The sequence below is a fragment of the Pteropus alecto genome, unplaced genomic scaffold, assembly GCF_000325575.1.
Source record: "Pteropus alecto unplaced genomic scaffold, ASM32557v1 scaffold87, whole genome shotgun sequence".
Taxonomy (NCBI): Eukaryota; Metazoa; Chordata; class Mammalia; order Chiroptera; family Pteropodidae; genus Pteropus; species Pteropus alecto.
In genome coordinates, this window is record NW_006443225.1 from 3,469,862 (window position 1) to 3,482,489 (window position 12,628).

Genomic DNA, 12,628 nt, shown 5'->3' on the forward strand with positions numbered 1-12,628 from the left:
TCCAGAGGATAGTAATTAACACATTTTTCTTAATCTTGCTTTTATGTTTAATCTCCAAAGCATGAAAGTAGTTGGCTAGTTGATTAAACTGTAAGAATACAACTGATCTGAAATGAAGGTAACAGTGATGAATATAAGGGAACAAAATTGCCCATCCTGTGAACAAATAGATCAACGTGAATCCCAACTTGAAATACTAAACACATGAAATTAACTACACGAGTGTCATTTTCAGAGTGAGAAGCAATCATTCTTTGATCTCTTCTAGGAAAAAAATGTGATCCCATTTAGAGTTTGATCTAGGGTCAATTGTCTACTAGGGTCATTTAGGTAATAGACAATAAGACTCCCTAACACAGTGACACCTGATGTAACTTCAGCAAGACTGGCACTTAGTCTGTGAGTATACAGGGCATTTGTGTGGCTGCTTGGGAAAGGACTTGGAAGGCTGGCTTTTTCTATACCAAGTGGTACAGGTTTAAAAGGTCAAAGCTGAAAGCAAGGTGACAGGAAATTCAGAGCTGTGTCCTCTAAAAGAGGGCGTTCCGACTAAACACTCATTGTACTCTTCACCCTTCATCCATTCCCCAGTGCAGACTCAAGAACAGCCCCCTGCTCCATTTGAGCCACCTCCCCAATGACCAGTGGGAAGGGCAATCCATGAGACAGAGGATTCTCTCTCTCTCACATCTGTTGTAAGCAGACATGACAAAAACAGGCTGTTTTTATTAATTAAAAAACTCAACAAAAAAGCAGATTGCAACATTATTTTCAGATTGAAAATATTAATCCAGATAGCAGAATAAGAATACTCATTGTCTCCAGATATATTCTATCAGACAAAAATCCTTTTATTCACTGAAATAAGCACTGTGTAATGGTTCGTATCAGATGACATCGGCCATACAGTGCTCTTCAGTCCTTCTTCTTTCGGCCAAGGAAGCCATTCATTACATCGAAGGCACCTGTATATTTGACCAAGAGCAGTATCATCTTGAGGGGCATGAAACTAAAGAGAACACAAGAGTAAACTTTCTTGGTTATTATTATCATGAAAACATCTTTACTAGCCCAGCTGAAAAGCAGTGCCACTGACTTGTAGATGAAGTTACACTCGCACACCTTAATGTGCATACCTCAGGGTCACCTGGGCTTGTCCACTCTGTGGGAGGACACCAGCCCAGGGCTTCTATATCTCTCCTTGCTTCACTTGTTATTCAACTCACTTCTCACCTCCGTTTCCAAAGCTTCACTACACTGTGTAATGATTGATAGGAAGCAGTGAAATCTTGTGGAGTTGGATGAGCTTGGCTTGAAACCTAGCTCTGTTATTTACAATGTCTTCTCAGGCAAGTTATTTAGCTCACGAGCCTCAGTTTCTTCCAGTGTAAAATGAGGTCATCAGTTTCTTTCTGGGACTACTGTGAGGAAGAGATGTGATAGTTCCTCAGACCTTTGGCGAGACCGAACTAAGACTGTTCATCTTCTCTATGCCTACTCGCCCCTCCTGACAGAGCACTGACCCCTTTGATTCTGACATTCACACTGCAGAGCAAGGAGAGGCACAGTAAGCAGAGCAGGCACAACAAACCTGAGACTTGTCCTAAGGGTGGGGTAAAGCAAAGGACCCTGTGCTTGCTGTCCCTCTAGAGGCACTCCAAGTTATTTGGGTGGTTCCTGCCCACCCCAGCTTCAAGTCTCTGGTAAATGCTACCTTCTACATGAGACCTCCCCAGAGTACCATACTGAAAATTAAATCTCAACTTGCACCTCTCTACCTCTCATTCTGCCATTTCCTTTTCCCACTCTATATTTCTTTGTTGCACTTATGACCACCCAGCATACTTTTTTGTTTTTTATGTTTCTTCTAACCGCCCCCCACCTCCCTACCAAGGAAGATAATTTCCACAAGGGCAGAGACTTGTCTCTCTTGCTCTTGGCTGTAAGCCCTGATCCTAGGATGGTCAGCAATGCATGGCGCACGCTAGGCACTCTCTAATGTTTGTTGAATGAATATTTGAAGGAGCGTATTTTGTGATTTCCTTCATTGAACTTCACGTTTCCAAAGCCTTCTCAAAAATTACGTGGAACTCTCTCAATCTGGGGTCCAGAACTAATATCTTATAACAGTAAATATAAATGCTATAATTATTTTAAAAATTAGAAAAATTAAATCCCGTGTTCCTTACAACTGGCATTACTATCCTATAAACCCTCTTTTAGGCAACAATAGCCACTGTACTGTAAACGCGCACACTGCCCAATAAACAGTGCATTACATTCACTTATTTACAAACTGTAACAAGCATAAATGAGGAAATTGGGCTCGGAGAATAAGGGTCATGCTAAGACTCACAGATTTAGTAAACAGTAGGCTCCTAACCCCAGATTTCAAACTCCTTCACCATGCCCCACGTGGCCTGTTAGCTGTATGAGTCAGCGCCCCTGTGCTAGGTGAAGCCTGGAGAAGTGAAGGGATGTGAGAATGATTTTGGTTCACTGCACAAAGTAGATACAACTAGGTAAAGAGAAAAGACATTTGCTTATGCAGGAAAGGCAACGGCTTCTAGCCATGCGGTGGACGAGAGGCATGAGATCTATGTTCAAACAACTGAAGAATTGTAGAATTGTTGTCATCAAGAGGAATGAAATTACTTGTAGTGCTAGAGGGCCAACCTAGAACCAATAGCTGGAAGTTAAAACAAGACAGATTTCAACTCAGTGGAGGGGAGTGGTTCAAAAATGGAAGATGCTTCCTTGCAAAGTGGAAACTCTTATGAAGGGGAAATAAACCTAGATGACCTGTTATAGTGGGAATCAGCAGGTGCTTCAGCAACCTGGCATTGCTATTCCTATAACTGGGTCAAATGCTTATAAACAGCAGCCAGTGTCTCAGCATGGAAACCCAACGGAGAACAGGGAAGGGTGGGCAAAGATACTCTCTTGTACTTTTAAGAGGTGGTTATATTTTCAGTCCTTTCCCCCAAATTCTTTGACCACCTTAGAGTGCAAATTTATCTTCTATCGTCAGTTTTACCTTCTACATGAGACCTCCGCAGAGCACCATACTGAAAATATTTGGTTTCTTAAATATTTGGTTTACCATCTGGTCTTGACTTTGTGCCCTGTACTCCAAGAAACATAGACACAATAGCTATTCCAATGTGATTATTCTATGCTGAGCATATGAAAAAGTATCTCTCCTAAAAAAATAATTTTTATTTGTCCACAGATTATTCAGCAGATCTGCTTCTTTTTGACAATAATGCAAAAAATACTAGGATGGCTGGAAGGATCCAACTCCATTTTCTAGACCCCTGGGAGGCACCGCAACTATGCAAATTTGAAATTGTGTCAGCAAATGGGCACAAGGAAGGTATCAAAATTCACTCGTTTAACAGCTATTTTTTGTGGCTTCTCCTGGTAGGCTTTGGAATAAGTTGTTGATTGGCACATTGGAGAACAGAAGCTGATATTATTACCTTTTTAATAACATCATGATGTAGATGGACCTTGGCATATACAAGTCAGTTTTTCTTGCAGGACAGCATCTACTATTTTTCTGACTGCATATTCTGTTTCCAGAATTGGTAACAGAGAAGGACAGCTAGAAGATGAAAAGAAAATTTAAGAAATAAAAACAATTCTTACAAATTAGAGATAAAAAGTTTGCAAGACATTGTCATTTATCTGCTTCTTTCCCTTCCATTTGATCTATTTCCATATTCTCTTATTATCGACACGGTAATAACTAGAATTTGAAATAGAAAATGATTCTAATTAATACACTGATGTTATAATATGCATATACGTGAAACCATATTAAACAAATGGTCTAAATATTGTAAAGCAAATCTTTAAAAACGAACTGCCTGTTGTTTTCATAAAATGTGGAATTGGGTGCTTTGCCCCTTCCATAAATTCCAGTCCTTTTGTGGAATCGGGGAAGAGGGTAGAACAGAGTTGGTTGGCAGAAAAGGAATGTGACCAGGAGAGCTGAGGAGATGGATGAGCAGACCAGGCTACAGGGTGGCTACGAGCGGACACAGTCTTAATAAACCATTCGTAGTAAACCCAGTATCCTAACACAAACACATTTGAGTAGAGAAGAAATTCTGAAACCATTTATAAATCAGTCTAAATTATAGTAAAATATCTTTTCAAATAAGTTTAAAAAACAGATAGAACATAAGAGCAGGGAAGAAGGAGTAAGTAGGCATAAAAGCGGTCAGATGTTTGGTGACGGAAGGAAATCTAGCTATGGGTGGTGAACGTACAATGCAATGCACATACGACACACTGTCGATTTGTACATTTGAAACTTACTGGATTTTGTTGATCGATGTCACCCCCCGATAATTTTTAATAAAAAAACCAGAACAAAATAAAATAGATGGCTGATCATTTTTAAAAATGTAGTTTTTTTTAGTGGGAGAAGATATTTGCCTATGCTATATCTGACAAGGGGTTATTATGAAAAATGTATAAAGAACTCATCCAAAATATAGGGGGTGGGGGAAGGTGAAGTGGGTAAAGGAGATCAAATATATGGTAGCTGAAGGAAACTGGACTTTGAGGGGTAATCACACAATAGAATATACAGATGTCAAATTATAATGTACACCTGAAATTTATATAATTGTATTAATCAGTTACCTCAATAAATTTAATTTTTAAAAAGTTAAAAAAAAAGGACTCATACAACTCAACAACAAAAAAAACAAACAATTCAATTAAAAAATGGGCAGAAGATCTAAATAGGTATTTCTCCAAAGAAGACATACAGAAAGCCAACAGACATATGAAAAGATGCGCGAGGTCACCAATCATCAGAGAAATGAAAATTAAAACCACAATGAGATATCAGCTCACACCTGTCAGATTGGCTATCATCAATAAATCAAAAAACAACAAATGTTGGTGAGGATGTGGAGGAAAGGGAACCCTCGTACGCTGTTGGTGGGATTGCAAATTGGTACAGCCATGTGGAAAACAGTTTGGAGGTTCCTCAAAAAATTAAAGATAGAACTGCCTTTTGACCCAGCAATGGCACTTCTCGATATTTATCCAAAGAAAACCAAAGCACTAGTTCTTCAAGATCTATGCACCCTTATGTTCACAGCAGTGCTATTCATAATAGCCAAGATACGGAAACAAGCTAAGTGTTCATCAATAGACGATTGGATAAAGAAGTTATGGTATATGTATACAATGGAATATTACTCAGCTATTAAAAAAATGAAATCTTACCATTTGCAATGGCATGGATGTACCTAGAGGGTATTATGCTGAGTGAAATAAATCAGAGAGAGAAAGATAAATACCACATGATTTCACTTACATGCGGAATCTAAGGAGCAAAAGAAACGGACAAACTAAGTGAAAACAGACTCGAGGATACAGAGAACAAACTGGTGACTGCCAGTGGGGAGGAGGATCAGGGGGCTGGGTGAAAAAGGGTAAGGGATGAAGAAGTGCAAATTAGTAGATACAAATGTCACAGGGATTTAGAGTATTAGAGCATAGCATAGGGGATTAAAAAAATGTAGCGCTTTTGAAACCAAAGGACATACTTACTTGGTAGTACAACCTTCAAACACTCCAGTTTTTATTAATAATGGGCACATGATAGTGGTTTTGATTCCCCCTTTTTTTTCTGGGCAAATGTTTCTGCAAATATAGATTCAGCAAATCTAAAGTCTACAAATTTACTTGCACAATAATCTGAAAAAGACAAACAACGTTAATGTATGTTCTGAAGTTTTAAAAATGGCATTACATTAAGGTTTCTTTGTAACAGAGTGGGATAACAACTTCAGTTATTTCTTTGTGATCCTGGTCTACTGCCACTGGAAGAAGGGAGGAGTGAGCGGACAGGGACACGGTCACATAAAGGTCAGTTGGTAATGACCTAGTGGACACTAAGGGAAGCAGGGCTGGACTCCACCGTGGTAATGAATGCCAGATACTGTGCTAGCTGTTAGATGTGTGTCCAGTCCCAGAGAACTTCAGCCCAATCAGGGCAGGAAGACACAAAAAAGAAACAAAATAATAAGTGACACAGAAGTCTAGGCAAGAGAGGTCAGTGTGGGTCATGATACTCAGACTGAGTTTTCTTCCAATGACCACTCTTTCTTCCACTTCCAGAATCAAAACGAAAGATTCAGTAGTTTCATCCTCAACCTCTTAAATATCTTGAAAACACAGGGGGAGTAGAAAGTGGCATTTCTGTCAGTTTTGAGATTTCTGTCTCAATCACACTTACTTCCAGTAAACACCTAAATATCTGATTTGGAGAATTTTGGAGTATAAAAGGCATTTAGGTGGATTTCTACTCCCTTTTGCCTCTCACAGTCAAAGAGATATACTTACTTGTTCTATTGAGAAGCAGCTACTACAACTGGCAAGAACCAGGCTACAGGTGCCAGGCTCAGGGCTATCAGGCCCCACTGCTGCCCGAGACGTGAGTAGGGAGGGCAGAGGGGTCCTTAGCAGCTTTTAGGATCATGTGCTATTTGATACAGGTGCAGTACTGAGAGCCCCTCAACCTCTGAGATTAGCTTGAGCAGATATGGCCCAGGACCAGGCAGATGTGTATAGACTGGTAATATTTTGGGTGACTGGTGGTTCTGAAAACCTTATCTACACAACTGAGACAAACTGTGCTTAGACTAGCACTGTTAATCTAATGATGCTGTTCAGCTCAAAAGCACTAGGAAGTGCCCAACAGGCAAACTGGCCTGTCCTGTCCTGGTGTCGCCACTGGGGTTTCCGACGCATGCGTCTCAGGGATCTGTGTAAACCAGTACACACAAGATTTCTGCTCCTCTTAGAGCCAGCTCCCCAGTCGGGCCACCTTCACCGAGGATCTCTTTGCCCCCTCCCCTCTGTTAAAGCCAAGTCAGCTGCCCAGGAGATGAAAATGACAACTACTTCCTGTAAGTCTTCCAACCAGTAGAAAAAGCAAAGAGGTGACACTTAGGCTTCTTGGGGTGGAGAAACTTTCTCCAAACTGATAGCTGGGGGAGACCAGATAATGGAAACGTCAGAAGGCAGAGTGGTCCCCCTTACCATCCTGATAACCACGCCAGGCGAATTTGGGGAGATGGTGACTATGCTACTTACATGTGTAAAAACATTTATCAGTAAGGTCTCTCTCTCTTTTTTTAAACCCATGAGATTTGTAAGGCCTAATGATTCCAAAGTACATAGTTTAGTATATCTGACAGGCAGTTTTGGTGTACATGATGTGCTCAGCTACTTCCCTTATTGAATATACTTCTTAATTTGTTATCTTTATTATTAGTGCATTGAGTCAATGCTGATTACTCAGAGCTACTATGTAAGTTAAAGTTAGGAAAAATTGTGTAGTTATGAAATATTCCATTTGCCTTACCTGCCAATCTATTTACTCCAATTAATCCAGCTATACTTGAAATGCAAACCAAATGTCCATGGTCACTTGCGAGCATAGCAGGTAGAAAGGCTTTATAGGTCTAAGAAGAGCAAAGTCAAACTTTAAAAGTTTTATATCACCTTTTATACTTTTTTCAGATGTTTATATGATCATTGTGAGTAAAAACCATTTTTTTCTTAAGCTCATAAAAAATACCTGAAGGCAATGGGATATAAAAACTTAAAACATTTGGAAACTAATCATCTTAATTTATTTAACTTATTAAACCAATATTTTCCTGATGGCAATTCCAATATTATTAAAAATAATATATTCAGACTTATATTTTGCTCATATTTGCCTTTTAAAAATCACAATTTTAAGACAATAATTGAAACAGTACAGGCCAATCTTAGCTGTTAGCAGCCGCAATTCAGAAAGGAAAGAATATGATCATTTAGATTTAAATTGCCTTTTTGCCCTCATTGGATCATACCCGAATTTCAAATTGTTCTGAATATAGTTCACAGGACATGCTGCAGTTGGCTTCACTTTAAAAGCATCGCTCTGTTTTTAAATTTATCTCTACTTCTTTGCCTACACTTTGTTTTTAAATTTATCTCTACTTCTTTGCCTAATGGTTTCTTATTTTTATTCCATGTCATAAAAGAGAGTCTCTGTTAGGAAAAGGATATGCCCCAGGACCACAAAACACCTTCACCTTTGACATAGGATCTGGAGAAAGAAGGTAAAGGAGAGGGAGATGAGCCTTGTATTCTGCAGAAAAGAATAATTAACCAAATATGAATCGCTGCATTTTTATATGTCACATATTTATATTTCATATTTATTTTCTAATAAGAATAAATATGAGAAAGGGGATCTCTTATAAAAGTCAAACAACCTTAGGCTGCATCACAATGAGTTTCAGAGAAAAACTAACATGGAGAGAGAGATGGAAAATCGAAACAAGCACACCAGGCAGCATCGTAAACAGCACCCTGAGTTCCCACGGTCTGCGATGAGTCACTTCACTTCTCCTTCTAACAAAGGAGAAGAGCATTTAGTACGAGACAACGTAAATCACTTGCAGCAGTTCCTGAAGGAACATGGTGGCCACTTCTGAATCTCTCCATCTTTCTCCTGAAAACTAAAGAGAACACCAAGAATGCCACCAGCACCATTAGATTCTTGGTGAAACTAAGAAACTAAGGGACAGAAAACCTACAAACTCCGAGTAACATTTGAAGGCTGCCTCCGGAGAGCTGGGCAGGGAGCCCATGTGGCGAGGTGTGAGCAGAAGAGAGGGGACCTCAGGAATCTCCAGCAAACATTCACACCCAAAGGGGGAGAGCTGACCCAGGGAAGGACGAGCTGTGAGCAGGGGCTCAGGAACAGGGAGAGGAAGAGCGAGGGGAAGTGCGAGGCGTGAGGAGGCCTGGCATGACTGCTCAAAGCAACACAACTTCTGAAAGTGGGCGCGTCGCCTTGGAAATCAAGGGCTGTGTCCTTTAAGGTCCACGGCATGTAGTAACCAGGGTTACTGGTAGAAACCTTCTGCTGGTTACGTACTGAATCAGGTGATCACACATCTCGATTGGCCCGCAGCAGACTTGATGAAATCTTGCTTATTAATAATGTCCCCTTTCAACTTTCAAGAGTTCCAGCTTAGGCAAATGATAAGGTCACCCTGGTCATGTTTAGGAGCTGTCACTTGCTGTGTAGGCTTGAACAAATCTTTAAACTTCTGTGATGCCTTATCTCATCTAACTGTTTTAAGGATTATTTTATACCTTAATCCTTAGGTATAGGTGGTTAGGATAGAGCCTGGCATTCAAGAAAGTGTACTACCACCATGAGAATGGCGTGGCTTTGTAGGATTCCCTGAGCAGAGGCTCTGGGAGGGGTGGGTTAAGTTGGTTCAGGAGGGGATGACTGGGTAGACCAGGATAAGTCTCAAATTAGAATTTATTTAGAGGCTAATAATATTCTAAGAGAACAAGAGGAAGGTACTCTGAAATGTCAGAGTAGCTTTGTATTTATTATGAGAAGAAAAAATAATTACCCATAAATGTGCTTTAAAATTCATATCGAAAGACTTCTCCATAAGCTCATCTGGGCAGTCGAGGAAGTTTTTGCCTGTTTCAATGCCGGCATTGTTGATTAGGATGGAAACGTCACCAACTTCTTTTTTAACCTGAATTGATTAAGAAGAGCAACGCTAACAATATAATTCTTTATATGATCTAGGTTTATCTCCCCCTCCCCCCGTTTTATACTCCTCTTATCCTTGTTGACTCAGATTGAGTTTATGCAGTCAAAACAAAATGTGATTTATTTCCCTTGCTGACTTTACAGTGTATCAGAGATCCAAATCTGATGCTTTTCTTCTCATTTCTTCCCCCTTCTTATGATGGTTCCAACAGCCAATGCTGCATTCCTTCTACAGTTAGAGCTATTCTTATATTCAGTGATTAGTAACTCTTTCCTATGCTATGTACAAGTAGCATATCATTTTAATCAGTGCAATGGGACATACCATTATAGCCATGTCACATAAATCAAGACCTAGCACACAGAGATGGGGTGGAGTAAGGAGTGAATGAAGAAAGTATAGTATTCATATCCATGCTTTAAACACAGCATAGCTCATAACCTGTGTTTCCTGTGTTCATCATCTAGCTGGTTTTCTCCTCCCACAAACTTTTAGGCAGGCAAAAAAATCTGTGACAGGAGGATCAGAGAAGGCCCTGTTTCCTGCTGTGACACTGACCAGAGTAGATACTCAGTAATTTTTATTTAAAAAATAAAAATTCTTGGTGTGACATTGGAGCCTTCCCCTTGTAGCAGATGTTACAGTGTTTAAAAATAAGGCAAGACCCTCGACCAGCAAAAAGATTATGATTTGCTTTACAGCCATACTCACTTTACTGTGGTGGTCTGGAACTAAACCTGAATATTTCTGAGTATGCCTGTAATAAAGTTTTTCTTTTTCTTTTTTTCTGTCATACCAATGTAATCAATTGAAGTATGCCATGCTAAATTGATTCTAATTTGGCTTGTCTAAGGGATCACAGACATTAAATACATAGTTAGGATACTTTGACATACCACATCAAAGATAAATGATAATTACATAGCTCCAGTCTGGTCTGTGTTTACGACCTCTCATCCAGGATGCCAGGTATCAAGGCTGGACTTTCAATGAGTGATAAGCTACGATCTAGGGACACAAGCTTTCAAGGTTATTGGGGTCTCACTGAAGATAAAACACAGTCATACCACTCTGACAATTTTTACCTTGATCATGAGATACTTTTTAAAAATTCTCTGAAAACTTCCCTTTATCTAGAATAAGAAGTGGAAATGTTTGGTTTGTAAGGGTAGGGAATAGTTTGCATCTTTTGAATTCAGAAGAACATATAATTAATTCTCTCCAAGACCCAGAAGTAAGAAAAGCTAAACTACAGGCACTAGTAATATGCCATGTTTACCATTTTTGAAGCTGAGCATCTTGGGTAGAACTAAATCATGTATATGGGGAAGAGGGAGGTAGTTATTTATGGAGCACCTCGTATTAGCTTGTTCAATATCTCAAGGTGTTAAGTGTTTGAATATGAGACAGTTATTGCTTAAGTGTGTCCAGAGAAGATGACTGTAGTCAGCTTAAGTCAACATGCCAGGTGGTGGGTGTTTCAAGTGCAAAGAGCTGAGTTTGTGAGGTCGGCTGCAGCAGAGACACATCTGCACTTTGCAGGGTGGTCCCAGCATGAGCCCACTGAGCCCATGCCAGCTCGTCAGGTTTGGATGGCCAGAATGTTCTGGGCAGCCTGTGATTGGAGATAGTAGAACCTCTGTGTAAAATGTAAAGACAAACTTAAACAAAAGTTACAAACTCACCAGCCAATGACCTGCCAATCTTTCTGCTAGAAGTGAGGAGGGAGGTAGCGGGGGGTTCAAGTAAGAGACCAGAGGCTGTGTAAGAACTTTCCAACGTGGTTTGGCTGCTTGTCACAGGTTGGTCTGGTTCCACCCTTTTCACTCAATGGGGAACTCTGGGAGCCACAAAAATATGTGGCCCAGGAGAATAATGTGTGGAATACTTGTGCCAATGTGAGGACAGAAATCCTCACGAAGAAAAGGAGGCAGCCATCAGACAAAGTACGTGCCTCTATGAACTAAGAAAACCCTTACCATTGGCTACTGAACTTTGGTTTCCTGAAAGAATTCTTTATATGTTCATCTCTATCATTGTGAAAGGAACGACTGAGGTTAGGAGTCTTAAGGATGAATAAAATATTCTGATTTTCTTATGACAACTTCAGAGAAGTATACACTCAAGTGAAAGGCATTGTTGTATGGTTGGGACTAACTAGATTTAAAATCAAACTTAATATAGGTTTAAATCCTGGCTTAGTCATACACTAGCTCTGGGACCCTGAGCAGGTTATGTAATATCTCTGTTTCAGTTTCTTTATCCTCACCTACCTCTTAAACTGTGACAGGGGCCAGCACAGTTAGTATTGCATGGTGGTTAGAGTCTACACTCCGGAGTCATCAGACTCAAGCCCCAGATGTAGCTTTGCTACTTGTTAGCTCTTTCTTAGATAAGCTACTTATGTGCCCTAAGTCTCAGTTTCCTTATTTGTAAAATAGAGATAATAATGGGCCTTCATTAATAGGATGACACAGTGTGTATAGGGTGATTAGCATGGTGTATTGCATACACTGAGAACTCAAAAATCCTAATTCCTGCTCCCCAATATTTTTTAAATTAAAGGGATGTTAGAGACAGTCAAATCAGCACTGAGAAAGGCAAACAGATAAGCTGTATGTATGTCTAAGTACTTACATAGAGTTCTAACTACCCACAGCAAATAGTAAGCACCCAAAATTTACCTGATCTGCCACTCTATATACTTCTTCCTTTCGACTGCAATCACAGGTATAGGCATAAGCCCTCATGGCTCCAGCGTCTAGAGCCATCTTGCACGTCTCCTCATTCCCCTCCTTGTTGACATCTCAGAGGACAGGCACAGCTCCAAGGTGGGCAAATTTGAGGGCCAAGAGCCTTCCAAGTCCACTTCTAGCACCCATTATGAGTATAATTCCACCAGCAACATTCTTCCGTGGCTTTGGGATTAAGGCAAAAAACAAAATCTCCAGAATGGCAAACACTGTTTTTCCTAAGAAAATGAATAATTCCTTGGCTGGGTTCAGGTTGGGAGCCAT

The 12,628-nt window shown here is 40.0% G+C and overlaps 1 protein-coding gene across 1 annotated transcript; it reads right to left on the minus strand.

The window, feature by feature from the left end:
• Positions 1-915: 915 nt before the first annotated feature.
• SDR16C5 (short chain dehydrogenase/reductase family 16C member 5) lies at positions 916-12,628 on the minus strand. Its single transcript, XM_006923977.2, is given in 8 exon segments — positions 916-1,009; positions 3,483-3,528; positions 3,531-3,607; positions 5,578-5,645; positions 5,648-5,724; positions 7,397-7,496; positions 9,462-9,593; positions 12,296-12,628. Coding segments are annotated over 8 exon segments (927 nt in total).